This window comes from Vidua macroura, chromosome 1 (assembly GCF_024509145.1).
Source record: "Vidua macroura isolate BioBank_ID:100142 chromosome 1, ASM2450914v1, whole genome shotgun sequence".
NCBI lineage: Eukaryota > Metazoa > Chordata > Aves > Passeriformes > Viduidae > Vidua > Vidua macroura.
The window spans coordinates 148,917,007-148,929,387 of record NC_071571.1 but is presented as its reverse complement, the minus strand read 5'-3'; the positions used below and the strand labels follow the sequence as shown (position 1 = coordinate 148,929,387).

The 12,381-nt window shown below is 41.2% G+C and overlaps 1 protein-coding gene across 1 annotated transcript in view; it reads left to right on the top strand.

Moving 5' to 3' along the window:
* Nucleotides 1-12,381, top strand: part of COL22A1 (collagen type XXII alpha 1 chain) — a 200,051-nt gene that overhangs the window by 62,000 nt on the left and 125,670 nt on the right. Inside the window, exons 7-10 of the mRNA XM_053982357.1 lie at nucleotides 252-365; nucleotides 811-855; nucleotides 4,859-4,912; nucleotides 5,713-5,748. Of these exons, the coding sequence (XP_053838332.1) occupies nucleotides 252-365; nucleotides 811-855; nucleotides 4,859-4,912; nucleotides 5,713-5,748 (249 nt within the window). The remainder of the gene's footprint in view (nucleotides 1-251; nucleotides 366-810; nucleotides 856-4,858; nucleotides 4,913-5,712; nucleotides 5,749-12,381) is intronic.

The window sequence follows — 12,381 nt, the reverse complement described above, 5'->3', positions numbered from 1 at the left end:
TTTTCCTGTGCCCAACTCTCACTAGACGCTTCCACCCTCCTTTCACTCTTCTCCCTTCAGTCTTGGTTAAAGACGTTTATTGTTCATTTTGCCACATTTTCCCCTATTGCTTGGATGAATGGCTTTTGTGGGATTTCATTCCTCACGAGGACACATTTGGCTGTGTGTTACACTCAGGATTTGTCTAAAGTGGGTGGAAGGGGATCAAAAGCATCAAAGGCTTTGTCCTGACCTTGGGTGTTTGGTTGCAGTGCCAGGTCACGGTCCTGACGGAAGCACCTCCCCTGGAAGTGAGGCCCACTGTTGGCAGTGAGCAAGTTGGACATCTCAAGATTTTCAACTGCTCCTGTCCTCCTGGACAAAAGGTGAGTGTTGAGATGAGTGTGTTTCATTTGGGATGTCTATAGAGGTAAAGAAGCTTCTCCTGGTGTTTTCTCTTTACCTAATTCAGTAATTCTGGTCATGATGGTAGTCCTGGTAACAGCATTGAAAACAAAGTGATTATTCTTATCCAGCTCAGTTATATGTATCCTTCTTCAAATAAAATAAAACAGATTATGAAGGTAAGTGTGGCCACATTGAAAAAAATCACTTGGCTTTTAAAAGCAATGTGCTTGCTTTCTCTGGCTCTGACTGGGACCTCTGAGAAACCAGCTTCATTGTCATTGCTCCTGAGGGCATGTCAGCTTTATTATCTTCTCTGCTTAAACCTGAAAACATTTTTGTCTTCCTGTCCTCCTAGGATCAGGCCCCTTGCTTGAATATAAAATGAGAAGATAAGTTTGATTAATCATGTATTTTTTGTCTTAGGGGGAGAGGGGTCCACTTGGCTTTGAAGGTCCCAAAGGTCAAAAGGTCAGTAATATGCGCTAGTTCATTTGGTTAATAAAAACAGCAACAGTGAGACAATTTCAGACTAAATTGAGGATTTGAAGATTGTGAGAAATGAGAGTCAATTTAGTATGTGATTCAGTTCAGACAGTTTTGGATGAGCCTGGGACTGCAGAAATTTTTTATGATATTTTATCTTTATTTTACACTTGCATTTAGGCTTCTCTTTTGCTGTTTTACATCATTCTTAGAGTAAATATGCTGCAAAATCCTTTCCTGCAGCTTCTAAACTGGCATTTTTGCAAGTTACATTCACTAGGTCATGCACAGCTTCCATGGCAGGTCACCTGGAAACAGAGGTGCTGTTGCCACACTGTGCCTTCCTCAGCAGTAATACATGTGCATAGTTTAGGTAGCAGCCTTCCAGTCACACTTCAGAAAGTTTCTTGAGACTAGAGATAAAGGATCAGTCTCAATTTGTTATCCTTAGCAAGACTGTCTGAGTCATGATGTTAAATATAGGCCACTTCCCTCAGTACTCTTCTTCCTAGATAAAAAGGTAGAAGAGTGGTTGTGATGTCTGCTTCAAGTTACACAGCGCAGCCTTTATATTACCCTGCCTGTTCTGCAAGCCTGCTTGATATACATGTGTGTGCATTCAGCATAAACACATTTTTCTTCTGTGCCTGGTTACAGATAGAGCTGTGAGGCAACAGACTTAGAGGGAGCACTTGTACAGGAAGAAAACAGAGAGTCACAACATTGCTGGAGAGGTGAAAGTTGGTGGTGTTGGTGGTTCCCAGTTTTACTGTCTGTGAAAAGAGGTTCGAGGGACAAGTTATACTCAAAACTATTTCCATCTGAATCACTTCTGCAAACTGAGTCACCAAATTTATACCTGTTTGGTGAATAATTGAGTTGCATCCCACCAATAGTCACTCAGTTATTATGAAAGACTGTGGGAGGGGAAAAGAATAATCTCTGGGTTTTGGAGGGTCAAACATCTTCAGAGATGTGCTGTCTTTTGGCAAAGCTTGGTCTGTTGTCTGCAGAGAGAAGTTTTGGAGATAAGAATATGCCTTTTGGAGGCTGGGATGAAAGAACATGGGCTCATTACTGCTCAAATGTGCCTGTGCAGACAAAGGTTCTTTATGCCTCCATGTATATATAAATAGGAGCTTTCTATTTTAATCCATGACAGCTTAGATAGTGATGGGCTATTTTAAGGAATGGCAAAGCCATGACTGTTGGGAGGAGGTTGCAGAAAAGACAATGGTGATAATGATAAAAGGGCCCTGCAGCAAGATCCCGTTGTCTTCCCCTGCTTTGCCAAGGTCTGTGTGCTGGTGAGGGTGTCTCTGTGTGTCACACGGGTCAGTACTGGGGCACAGGACACACTGGTGGAATACAGAGGAGTGTGTCTACAAGCACAGCATCAGCAGGTTTTCTGGAACAGACCCCAAAAGGACTGCCCCACTCCTGCAGACATGAGTCACTTTTCCCTGGCTGTAGTGGTTTGAGATTTGCACACAGATAAGGCAGGACTGTGTCACAGTCTCAAGGACATGGGGATGATGCCATTTAAATATGGGATCTGACAACAATTTAGTATAAATGTGATGATTTGAGACAAATGATTTAGCTTCTATATCTGCTAAATAAGGTGAGTAGTAGGTTTTTTCTTCCAGCTTGCAAAGATGTTGTGATTCAATAACATATACCACTCTTGACAGCAGTTTTTATATTGCTATTGCCAAGGACCAGCTTGTCACAGTCCTTGCTCTATGTTCAAGAATGAATTTTAGCTCTCCTCCTCTCTTCCTGCAACATTACTGAGCTACCCGGGCTAAAATCCTGCCCTTGGCAAGGAATTAAGTTCTTACTTGCAGCTTGCCAACATTACCACCTGGTATTTATTAAAGAAAGATGAAGATAATGTGATTCTGATCCTCTCTCAGCTTTCAAAGGCAGGGAGAAACAGGAGAGCTTTTATCAGGAGAAAGTTATCAAAAAAGTGGAAAAAACTTCTGGGAGATGAACACCTCTGCCTCAATGACCCATGCTGCCAAAGTGAGGGTAATGCATGGAGACACAGTTGATGAGTTTTGGAATGAGATTTGGTAAAGGATCGTATTGGGAAACAGCTAGGCAGGAAATAGCTGTGGCAGAACTGGCTAATATGTCTGAGGCTGGGTCCTATTGATAAATTTTAGATGCTAATGACAGCCCAGTCTGATTTATTTTCCTTCCACAGTCTCTCTGCAGGCTGTGTTGTTTGCAGGCAGCCAGGATAGCTGATTGGGGCATTGGGCTGATGATCAACAGTCTTCTTCCTTCCAGCACTGCTATTGATCCAAGTGTAGACAAAATCCTTGCTCTGTGAGATGTGTTTTTGTCCACAAAGAAATAACAAGTCTTACCTGCCATTGTGAAGTTTGTGAAGTCCAGTGTATTAGACAAGCTCTAGCAGGATGTATCTTTTCCTCCAAATTAGAAAGGCTTTGTACTTTCAGTGACTTAAAAGAGATGGCCATATAAAAATTTTTGTGAATTTTAATACAGCCTTCTTAATTGACCATGACATAATTTTTGTATATATGCTACTTGCTCTGTGAGTTTTCTTTCCTTCAGGAAAAAACAAAGCTGGAAGGTTAAAGAAACTGTCTATTTAAAGAAACTTTCATATTTCCTGTGTTTTCAAAAGCATTTTTTCACCTGGGGAAAAGAAAGGATGATCCTAGCAAATGTTTTCAGTTCCTGGTGCTGCTAAGCACATTTTATTTAGGGGGCACAGATCAGGACAAATTCGATAGAGACACAAAATTAAATCCTGTTGTGGTCCATGGGGAGAGATTTGGGGAGAGCAGGGGTCATCAGACTTGTTGATGCTGTGGTACTGGAGGGTCCTGCTCCAGGTCTGAGACTTTTTCTGCTTGATGTTAAGTCTGTACTGAAGTCCCAGTGCACAAACAGGTGAGCACATTGCATTTGTGAGTGAGAGATGGGGCGCTCAGCACAGCACATTTCTGGTTTGTATATTTTGGGTGAGAATCAGGAATGAGCTAGGCAGCTAGGCTAGCTGCTCCCCAGCAGCTCCCAGTGCTAGAGGAATTGAAGGAACTGGTGGCAACACAGCACATAGCCTTAAACTAGTCCAAGTGGAGGATATGTCCTCCACTGGTCTCCTTCCTCTAGTTTTGAGACTGCAGAGCAGTGTGTGAAAATGATTTATGGGTATTTTTTCTGCACTTGCTGGGTTTGGCACCACTTTAAGTTCTGCATCTGATAAATGTTTATGAAATTTTGGATCTTCTTTGATTCTTTATCCCTTTGTCCTTTTTAGGAGAAAAGTGAAGAAAAAGTTTTGCTTGGTTTTTGATTGACTATTTTTCTCTTTTCCTCCCTATGTATATCTTTCTCCAGTTGTAACTTTTCCAACCATCATAAATTGTATCTTTCCAATTGTCTCTTTTCTGTGTTACTTTCCCTCTCTCCCATTGGAACAAGCAGGAAGAATGACTGTGTGTGCTGCACAGTAGTGGGAGGGAAGAGAAAGGTTAGTTGATTCTGAAAATTTAGTGTGACTTAAAACAAGGGGTTTGGATTAAAAAAAAAAAAAAAAGCTCTAAAATCTTAACAATATTTTCACATTATTTTTTGCACATTTTAGGCATGTACCCTCTAGGTTTTCTGCAAAGCACCTTTGCAAGTGTTTTACCTCTAATTAAAAAATAAGGGCTTTTGAAGTACTTCACAGGAGAAAACTCTCTGCCTTGCCTGTGCACTCAGAAGGCTTCTACCTGTATTTTCATATGAAAAATAGAATAGAAAATCAGTCTGAAACTTGGATGTTTAAGACATGCAATTAGATACACCCAGTCCTTAGGGCAGGAGCTGAAATCTTGGCTGTAGAGACTGGTGGAACCAAAAGTGTCCATTATTTCAAGCCCTTGTTGCATCACTTTCCTTTTATGTCTCAGAAAGGAATGAATTAGCTATGTGATATTAACACATTTTCTATTTCAAGGGAGAAAGAGGCATCCCAGGGTTGCCTGGACTCCGAGGAGAAAAAGGAGAGTCAGTAAGTAAGAAATACCCAATGATTTTGCTAAAGGAGATGAAAATGAAGGTAATTGTTTTCTCCTTCATGGTGAGAACCTGCTCACAGCATTATGTGCCCTGGTCAAAGCTGTTCCCTCTGCTGGACTTCAATCCCAGGAGGAACCTGATCTTCCTGGCACTCACTGGCCTCTCTTGGAGAGGGGCAAATGGAGGTTTCATCCCTGGGTACAGCTGATAACTGACTTAATATTGACCTTCTAATTAAATATGTAACTTGGATGCACTTGATTACCACAGCTGTACATCTGCTGGGGGACAATATGAGGCAACTGAACAAAAAGAAGATGCAAATCTCTCTCAGCTGTTTATATTCAGATGACCAAGACACAGCCTCCTCCAGCTGTAATTAATGCAAATGCCAGGCTGAGACTTTAGGCAGAAAAGTCTTTAACCCTATGTAAAATTCATTCCAGTAACCATTGTTGGCAATTTTGCTTTTAGAAATGTAACATCATGCTCTTCCATGAATAAAAAATAAGATGTTTTTCTGGCTGCAGTAGGAGAATTTGGGATAAGTTTTTAGTTTAATTTGTCACTGAATTATTATCAAGGAATTATGCCCAATGAAAATTGCTTTCCCTATAGTAGTTTTGAAGTGACTTGTATGTCTAAATATAAAGAGGGATAGATCTTGGATGCATAACAAGGAAAACATGAAATATGTATTTGTAGTGTTGTTTGATGTCCTTGTTTTCAAATTTACATTTTCCCCTCTTTTTTTTTTTTTTTTTTTTTTTTTTTTTTTTTTTTTTTTTCCAGGGCAAAGCCTATGGCATAGGAGAAAAAGGAGAAAAGGTAAGATCTAATCCTTCACTGGTGCAACAAATGAGTTGCTTGCTGTTGCCTGCTGTAGTTCAGAGGTTGCTTTTGGAGTGCATAGAATACAAAAGATGTGACACAGTTGGATCTTTGTAGGGATGGAAACCTTTATGTCTCCTTCTGTAGACAAGCTTTTGAGTGCTCATTGCTTTCTCCCCTTCATGTTCTTTGAATTTCTTTGTGCATTGACCATGGAAAATCTGATCAAATTGAAATCATAATCTTTGCTTTGTGTAAGCAGCAGTGAGTTTGTGGAGGATAATGCACTAAAGAAATTGGCCGGAAGGGTGAAAAACAGAAGGAAAGCATAATTTTGAGTTTATTGAATTTTTCAGCAGGATTAAATTTGGTTTATGAGAAGTCTGTCATAGTCTTTCTTCCAATTGAATCTTCTCATTAATAAACTGAATGAAAAAAGCTGGAATATTTTTTTACTTCAAGTATTGGGCAGGACAGAGTAATAAGATTTGGAGGTTAAAACTGAGGATATGGAATAACCACTGAAAATTTCTGTGTTATCTATCTTGGCAAACTCTTTCATTCGTTTTCAACGGTGGGAAACAAGTAGCAGGACTGCTACTTTGCATTTTAAAAAGATGGTGATTTCAAGGCAATTCTGCTGAATCTCGATGCCCAGACTTCAAAATAGAATTAACTCTTTCTGTCTGTAGCTACATACCACACCTGGTTGAGGGTGTTTTCTTTATGATTAAAATGAAATTTCAGGTTGCAAGGAACAATGGAAAAAGATTGACAAGATAGGAGATGAATATATTAAGGAGAAGTCAAGGTTTGTATTGAAAATGAGATTAAGAATCTGTTGAGATGTTTTTCAGGGAATCTGTGGCTACTCAATTGCTCCGAAAATTTCAAACAATATTGGATTGTGATTGGAAAGGAAGAATGCTGCACTAGAGAGAACATGGCATTTATGCCCATTGCAGCTTCTCATTTCCTCTTTCTATGGTTATGATATATTGATTGTATATAGTGGTAATTCATCATGTGAAATTACAATCAAAATGCCAGTTGCTCATGGCAGGAAATTTCATTGAGCCAGGCTAGAAACATGGGGGCCATAAAAAACACATCTCTGCATTCATTTTCCTGCAGTCCTCCCACTGACAGACACTATTTAGCCTTTGAGACTCAGGATTCAGCCTTTGGAAACCAGCTTGTGTTTGGCAGGTGGTGAGAGCCAGCAGTGTGGTAGGAAACATGATGTTTATGGTATTAGTTGTGTTGTAGTTGAAGCAAGTTCTTGTTTTCTTATGTTTTGAACTCTGCAGAAAAATGTCAGAAAATATAATTCCATCTGTATTATTTTCATGTATAGACAAACAGGTTTGCAGGTCTGGAGGGACAAAAGTAGAGATGTCACAGTATGTGCAGAACTTCTTCAGCTGGAGTAGCCAAACAGCACTGAGTGCCCAAAGAAATGTGCAGGCTTGGAGGATGCTGAGTTTATGGTCAGCTTGTTGTGTTTATTTGGTACCTCTGCCAGCTGAGGCAGCTTGTTCTCATATCTGCAGGGAGGGTTTATGGGACCCAGGGTGTTTGTGCCCATGTGCACCCAGTGGCTCAGTGCTGTTCCTGATGCAGGGCAAAAATTTATCAGCTGTATGTTGCTGGCTTGATTAAAAAGAGAGCTTCAGGATATAGAATCATAAAATCATAGACTATCTCAGGTTGGAAGGAATCCATATGGATCATCTAATTCAACTCCCTGCTCTTTCCAGGACTACTTAAACTAAACTGTGTAACTAAGAGCACAATCCAGATACTTCTTGAGCTCTGACAGGCTTGGTGCTGTCACCATGTCCCTGCACAGTCTGTTCCAGTGCCCAAGAAACAGCCAGAACCACAGGGAGCAGGGCTGCAAGTGTCTGCAATGCCAGTCACCATCAAAGTAGAGTAACCTATGGAATTAAAACCTTCCCAGAGAGGAGAACACCTGGAAGGAGAGGATTCACGTGTCTCCTTTGTTTGCCTGCTGCGCTGCAATGGCTGCATGAGCAGGAATTCTTGTTTCTCACTTTGGCTGTGACAGCTTTGTTTCCATTATTTTTATGGGGATGAGCCACTGCTGAGCTGCTGGACTTTACTAACAGCTGCAGTCCGTGTGGTTGTTGCCGTTCATGTGTTGTGGGATCCTTTAACAGGATGAGGCTCACCTCCTAAATGTTGATGGAACAAAGTGGTCTCACCTTTGAAAAGACTGAGATGACAAGATTAAAATCACTCCCTTATTATAGTCTTGCTCTCCAGCCGTGCCAGTGCCAAACACCTGTCAGACCATGCTATTGCCAAGCACTGTTTGTATGGCATTTATGTGAGGTCTGAGGCATTTGTCAGAGGGAAAATCTTGTGCTTTTCCTGAAGGACAGGAGAGGTACTGGCCTTGCTTCTCCAGGTCGTCACCTTGGTTATATTACCAAGTTAAAGCCAAAAGGATGCTTGTATTAGCATATATAACATGTCAAGCACATCATTAGTGGTAAACCCCAAGACAATAGCAGCTGTGACTAAAAACCTAATTCATGTTGACATGAGGACTTGTGTAACTTTTAAACCCAGGAAACCCACTGTGATGGTTCAAGCAGCAGCCTGGCATGTTCTGCCAGGCCTAAATAGCTCAGAATGATGGAGCATGCTTTTTATGTACAGAAACATGCACATGCAGCCAAGTTATTGTGCAGAGATATAAAAAGAAAACAAAAAAAAAAAGAAAATATAATCATGCATCAGCAGGTGCCCTTGTAAACCACTCTCAAGTTCATTTCCTGGAGAGGTGGGATTCACCTATTGCTGCTCTGTATTGGATCTTAAATTTCCATTGTTGACTGTCATCTTTCAGCCCTTGGAGTTCTTAATCCCTTTCACATTAGGTGTAGGCTGTCATATTTCTGCTCATAAATCTGCGTGTCCCTTTACTATGTGTTCATTCACTTTTGCAAATGCTTCTGCTGATGAACTGATGATTATCCGTGGGTAAATATCCAATTCTGTAACATCATCACCATGAAAGGGAATTCTTTAGCTTTATTCTGGAGGTCATTCAAATGGCTATCAGCTAAACCAGATGTGATCCTGGAAGGGTTGTAACTCACATCTCAAATCTCTGTTGATTCAAGAAGAGCAGGGGCAGGAGAATAGTGAGGGCAGCAGGAGCAGCTGGAGAGCATTTCTGAGGACGATTCAAGCAAAAGGAGGTTTCAGTAACTCGATCAAAGTCAGAGAATTCATATCTGACAAGGGAGGTTCTGTAGAGCATGAGGTCTGCATTCCTGGGGCACAGCCATCCACATCACAAGCCAGCCCTTCTAATGCCTCCGTGCAAAATTAACTGGGAGGCTCTCAAAAACGTATGCCTTTGTCTTGCAAAGTACTGAGCATTATGCAATGGTGCTGAGACACCCTTCCAGCATCCCAAAGGCCAAGAGCAGTGAAAAGGTTCTGCAGGCAGGAAGGTGCTTGGAGATATGGTGACTTTAGGGGGAATAAGACTCAAATCTGTCAAACTTTGAGTGGTATGGAGATATTAGTGGGAAAATATTTTTCACTCTTTCTTTTGTTGTAAAACTGAAGGGGAAGCAAACCAAGCTACCTGATAGCAAGTTTAAAATTAACAAAATGAATTTACTTTTCATCCAGCAGGTATTGAAACACCTCTTTGCAGACTGTTCTGGAGGTTAAAATTTTGTGTTTGAAACAGTGCAGATGAGTTAATTAGAGAGAGACATCTGTAAACCTCTTGTGAGTACAAAGACATTCTCTGCTTCAGGATGTCAGTGGAGCTCTGCAAAATGTGATTGGTGACAGAAGGACACCAAGTTTGAGAAGTCTCCCATGAGGAAAACTGAGGCAGACGGGCCAGGAGCTCACTGCACCTTTGTCTTGACTGCTGATAGCTGTTCTTAGACTTGTGTACAGCTTTTGCATATTCCTAACACCTTTGTTGCCCAGAAAGGGACAGAAATTTCCATAGTTTGTTCCAGGCTTAGGCCAACACTCTTCACACCTGTTGAAGAAGACTAGGAAGCATGAAAAAGGTGTCATGAAACAAGTGGATCAAGGGATCACTACTATGATTTTTTCACAGGAAACCAGTTAATCAGAGGAAAAAACTCTAACCACGAGCACACATCTTTTGCAGAGGTGGTGGATAAAAGTGTCATTATGTTTTGCACTGGGACTTCCCTCATTAATGAATTTCCAAGAGTATCCAGGCTTTCCTTTTGTGTTTTATCTGTTTTCCTTCATGCTAATAATCACACAGGCAGCAATGAATATGAGAAACAGCTTTAGATAAAAGTCTATATTCTCCTAGCAATTTTTTCATGGTAATGACTCTAATAAAAACACAGAAGGATTATTATAGTATTTCTAAGGCGAATAAAATCTCTGAAGTGGCTTGGCTTATTAGAGATGCAGTGACTGCAAGGCCAAGCATAGAAAAGAAAAGCAGGCAGATAGTTCAGGCTCTGGGCTAGACTGTAGGACATCAGACTTGGAACTTGGCTGTAATGACCTTGAGAAAAGCAGCTTGTCTTTGTTCCCCTAAAATTAAGCTGAAGAGCCTCTTTTCCTCCAGGTCTGTATATCTTACCCACTAGATCCTTCTAACAAAGGCTTTGCCTCCCCTTCCCTTCTCTTCCAGATTGGAGCTATTGGCATTTTTAGGGCTTCTGGAAAAGCTGTGGAAATCTGCTCTGTTAGGTACAGTGTCTCCACACACAGCCCTGTGCTTTGTCTGCCCCGAGGCAGCTGAATATAGGAAAGGCCTGACCTGAAAGCCCTGTTGCTTTTTTACCCCTGTGCTGTGTTGTCAGCAAGACTTACCAAATTAGCAGGAGCACTGTGCCTTTAGATCAGGGCTGGCCAGCATCCAGCAACCTGGGACACAAAAAAATGAGTGCAGTTCTGCCTGCAAAAAGTGCTGCAGGCTGGTTCAATGAAGAAAGAGAGCTTTCATCTGTGTATGTTTACGGGATGCATTTTGGGATCAGGAGGATGGTGTGTGTTATTTGCTGGCAGGTAAAAGCTCACACTGGCAGGTAAGGCTCAGGCTGGCAATGAAATTTTAGACCCAAGGGCTAGAGGGGAAAGCTTGAAAACAGCTTCAGTACAAAAGAGGGAAAGCAACCAGCTTGAACTTCTAATAGCAGGATGTGTTGTCTGAGCTCTTAAATGATGTGAGGCCTAAGCTTACATGAACCAAGAAATGGTCCTTATTCCTGCAACTTCCAAATAAAGCTGATTACCACTTCAAGAGATATGTGTCCTTTTCATTGCTGAAATGATGAGTCCAGTGCAGGGAAGATGCTCCAGTGAGGTCACAGACCTTGCTTGGGATGCTGTGGTGTTCAGGTAGTGTCACCAAGTCTCCAAACTCACAAATGCCACCCGGTTTACCCAGGACTGGAGAGCTGAAGCCTTTCCCCAGAGAGACTAAGGCAGAAGCAGGCAGCAGGAGCCTTGGTGCATCAGCATCCATGCTGGCTCCTTCAGTGAGCACTTCTTGACAGTAACAAAATGGGAAAACATCTCCAAGTTTAGAAATAATATTGAGTTGAAATTTGAAGACAAAACAAAACCCCAATGCCCTGTCACTGATGTTCCTTGGAGACAGTGGCTATGGAAACGTTGCCTCTTCAAGGTTGCGTTCTCATGTTCTTAGTGCTCAGGTCTTCTTGTTTTATTGCAGAATAAAATGTAATGTGGGTAAAAGTGACCTGGTAATGCAAAGTGAAAGCACAACCTGCAGGGTTTTTTTTTATTTTTTATTTTTATTATTTTTTATGGGTTTGTTTTTGGTTTGCTTTTTTTTTGTTGTTTTTTTTTTTTTTGTTGCTGGAACTGTTCTTTGGCTCAGGAACTATTCTTAGCTACTGAGTGCTGGTTAAGAACACTTAACCTCTCAGTCAAGCACTTAAACATCTGTATAATAATACCTCATCTACTTCATAAGGCTATCATGCAGTTCAATTAAAGTGTTCATATCTGTGATTTCTTCTCAAAATCCTCATATTAAAAGATGAGTTCTAGTAATGTTACTATCTGCCTTACTAGGTATGTTCTGAATCCTCTTGTGTATGTGGCCAGTTTTGGTCTGCATGCTGAGTATTTTTGTGTCCCCTTAACTGTAGTTAAAGCACATTCTGCAGAGCTAAATAACCATGGTTTGATGGAGTTCTTTTTCTTAACTATAATTAGAGGGTTTTAGATAAATTCTGTGGGTTTCTGTGACCCAGAATAACAGCTGCAGATTGCAATAAACAACTCGAAGTCAGCTCACATGCTTATTGTGATTGTGACAGCTTAATTTTCAGAAGTGTAAGAGCGCTAGTAACTTGGTTCCCTTTTTTTTCCCCCTTACATAAACTTAGAAAACATGTATTTCTTTTCAGCATTGCCCCCTGGCTGGCAGGTACATTGCTGGTATGCAATGACATCTACTGGCAGCCAGAAGTTTGCAAAGTCTGCAGCACTTGTTTCTTTAGAGGATTTCTCTGCCAAGATCCACTGGCAGTGAGGAGAGGAAGCATGCGAGAGAGATTTGCCAGCTTCATGTTTCTTCCAAAAATAAACTGGGGGGGGGGGGGGGGG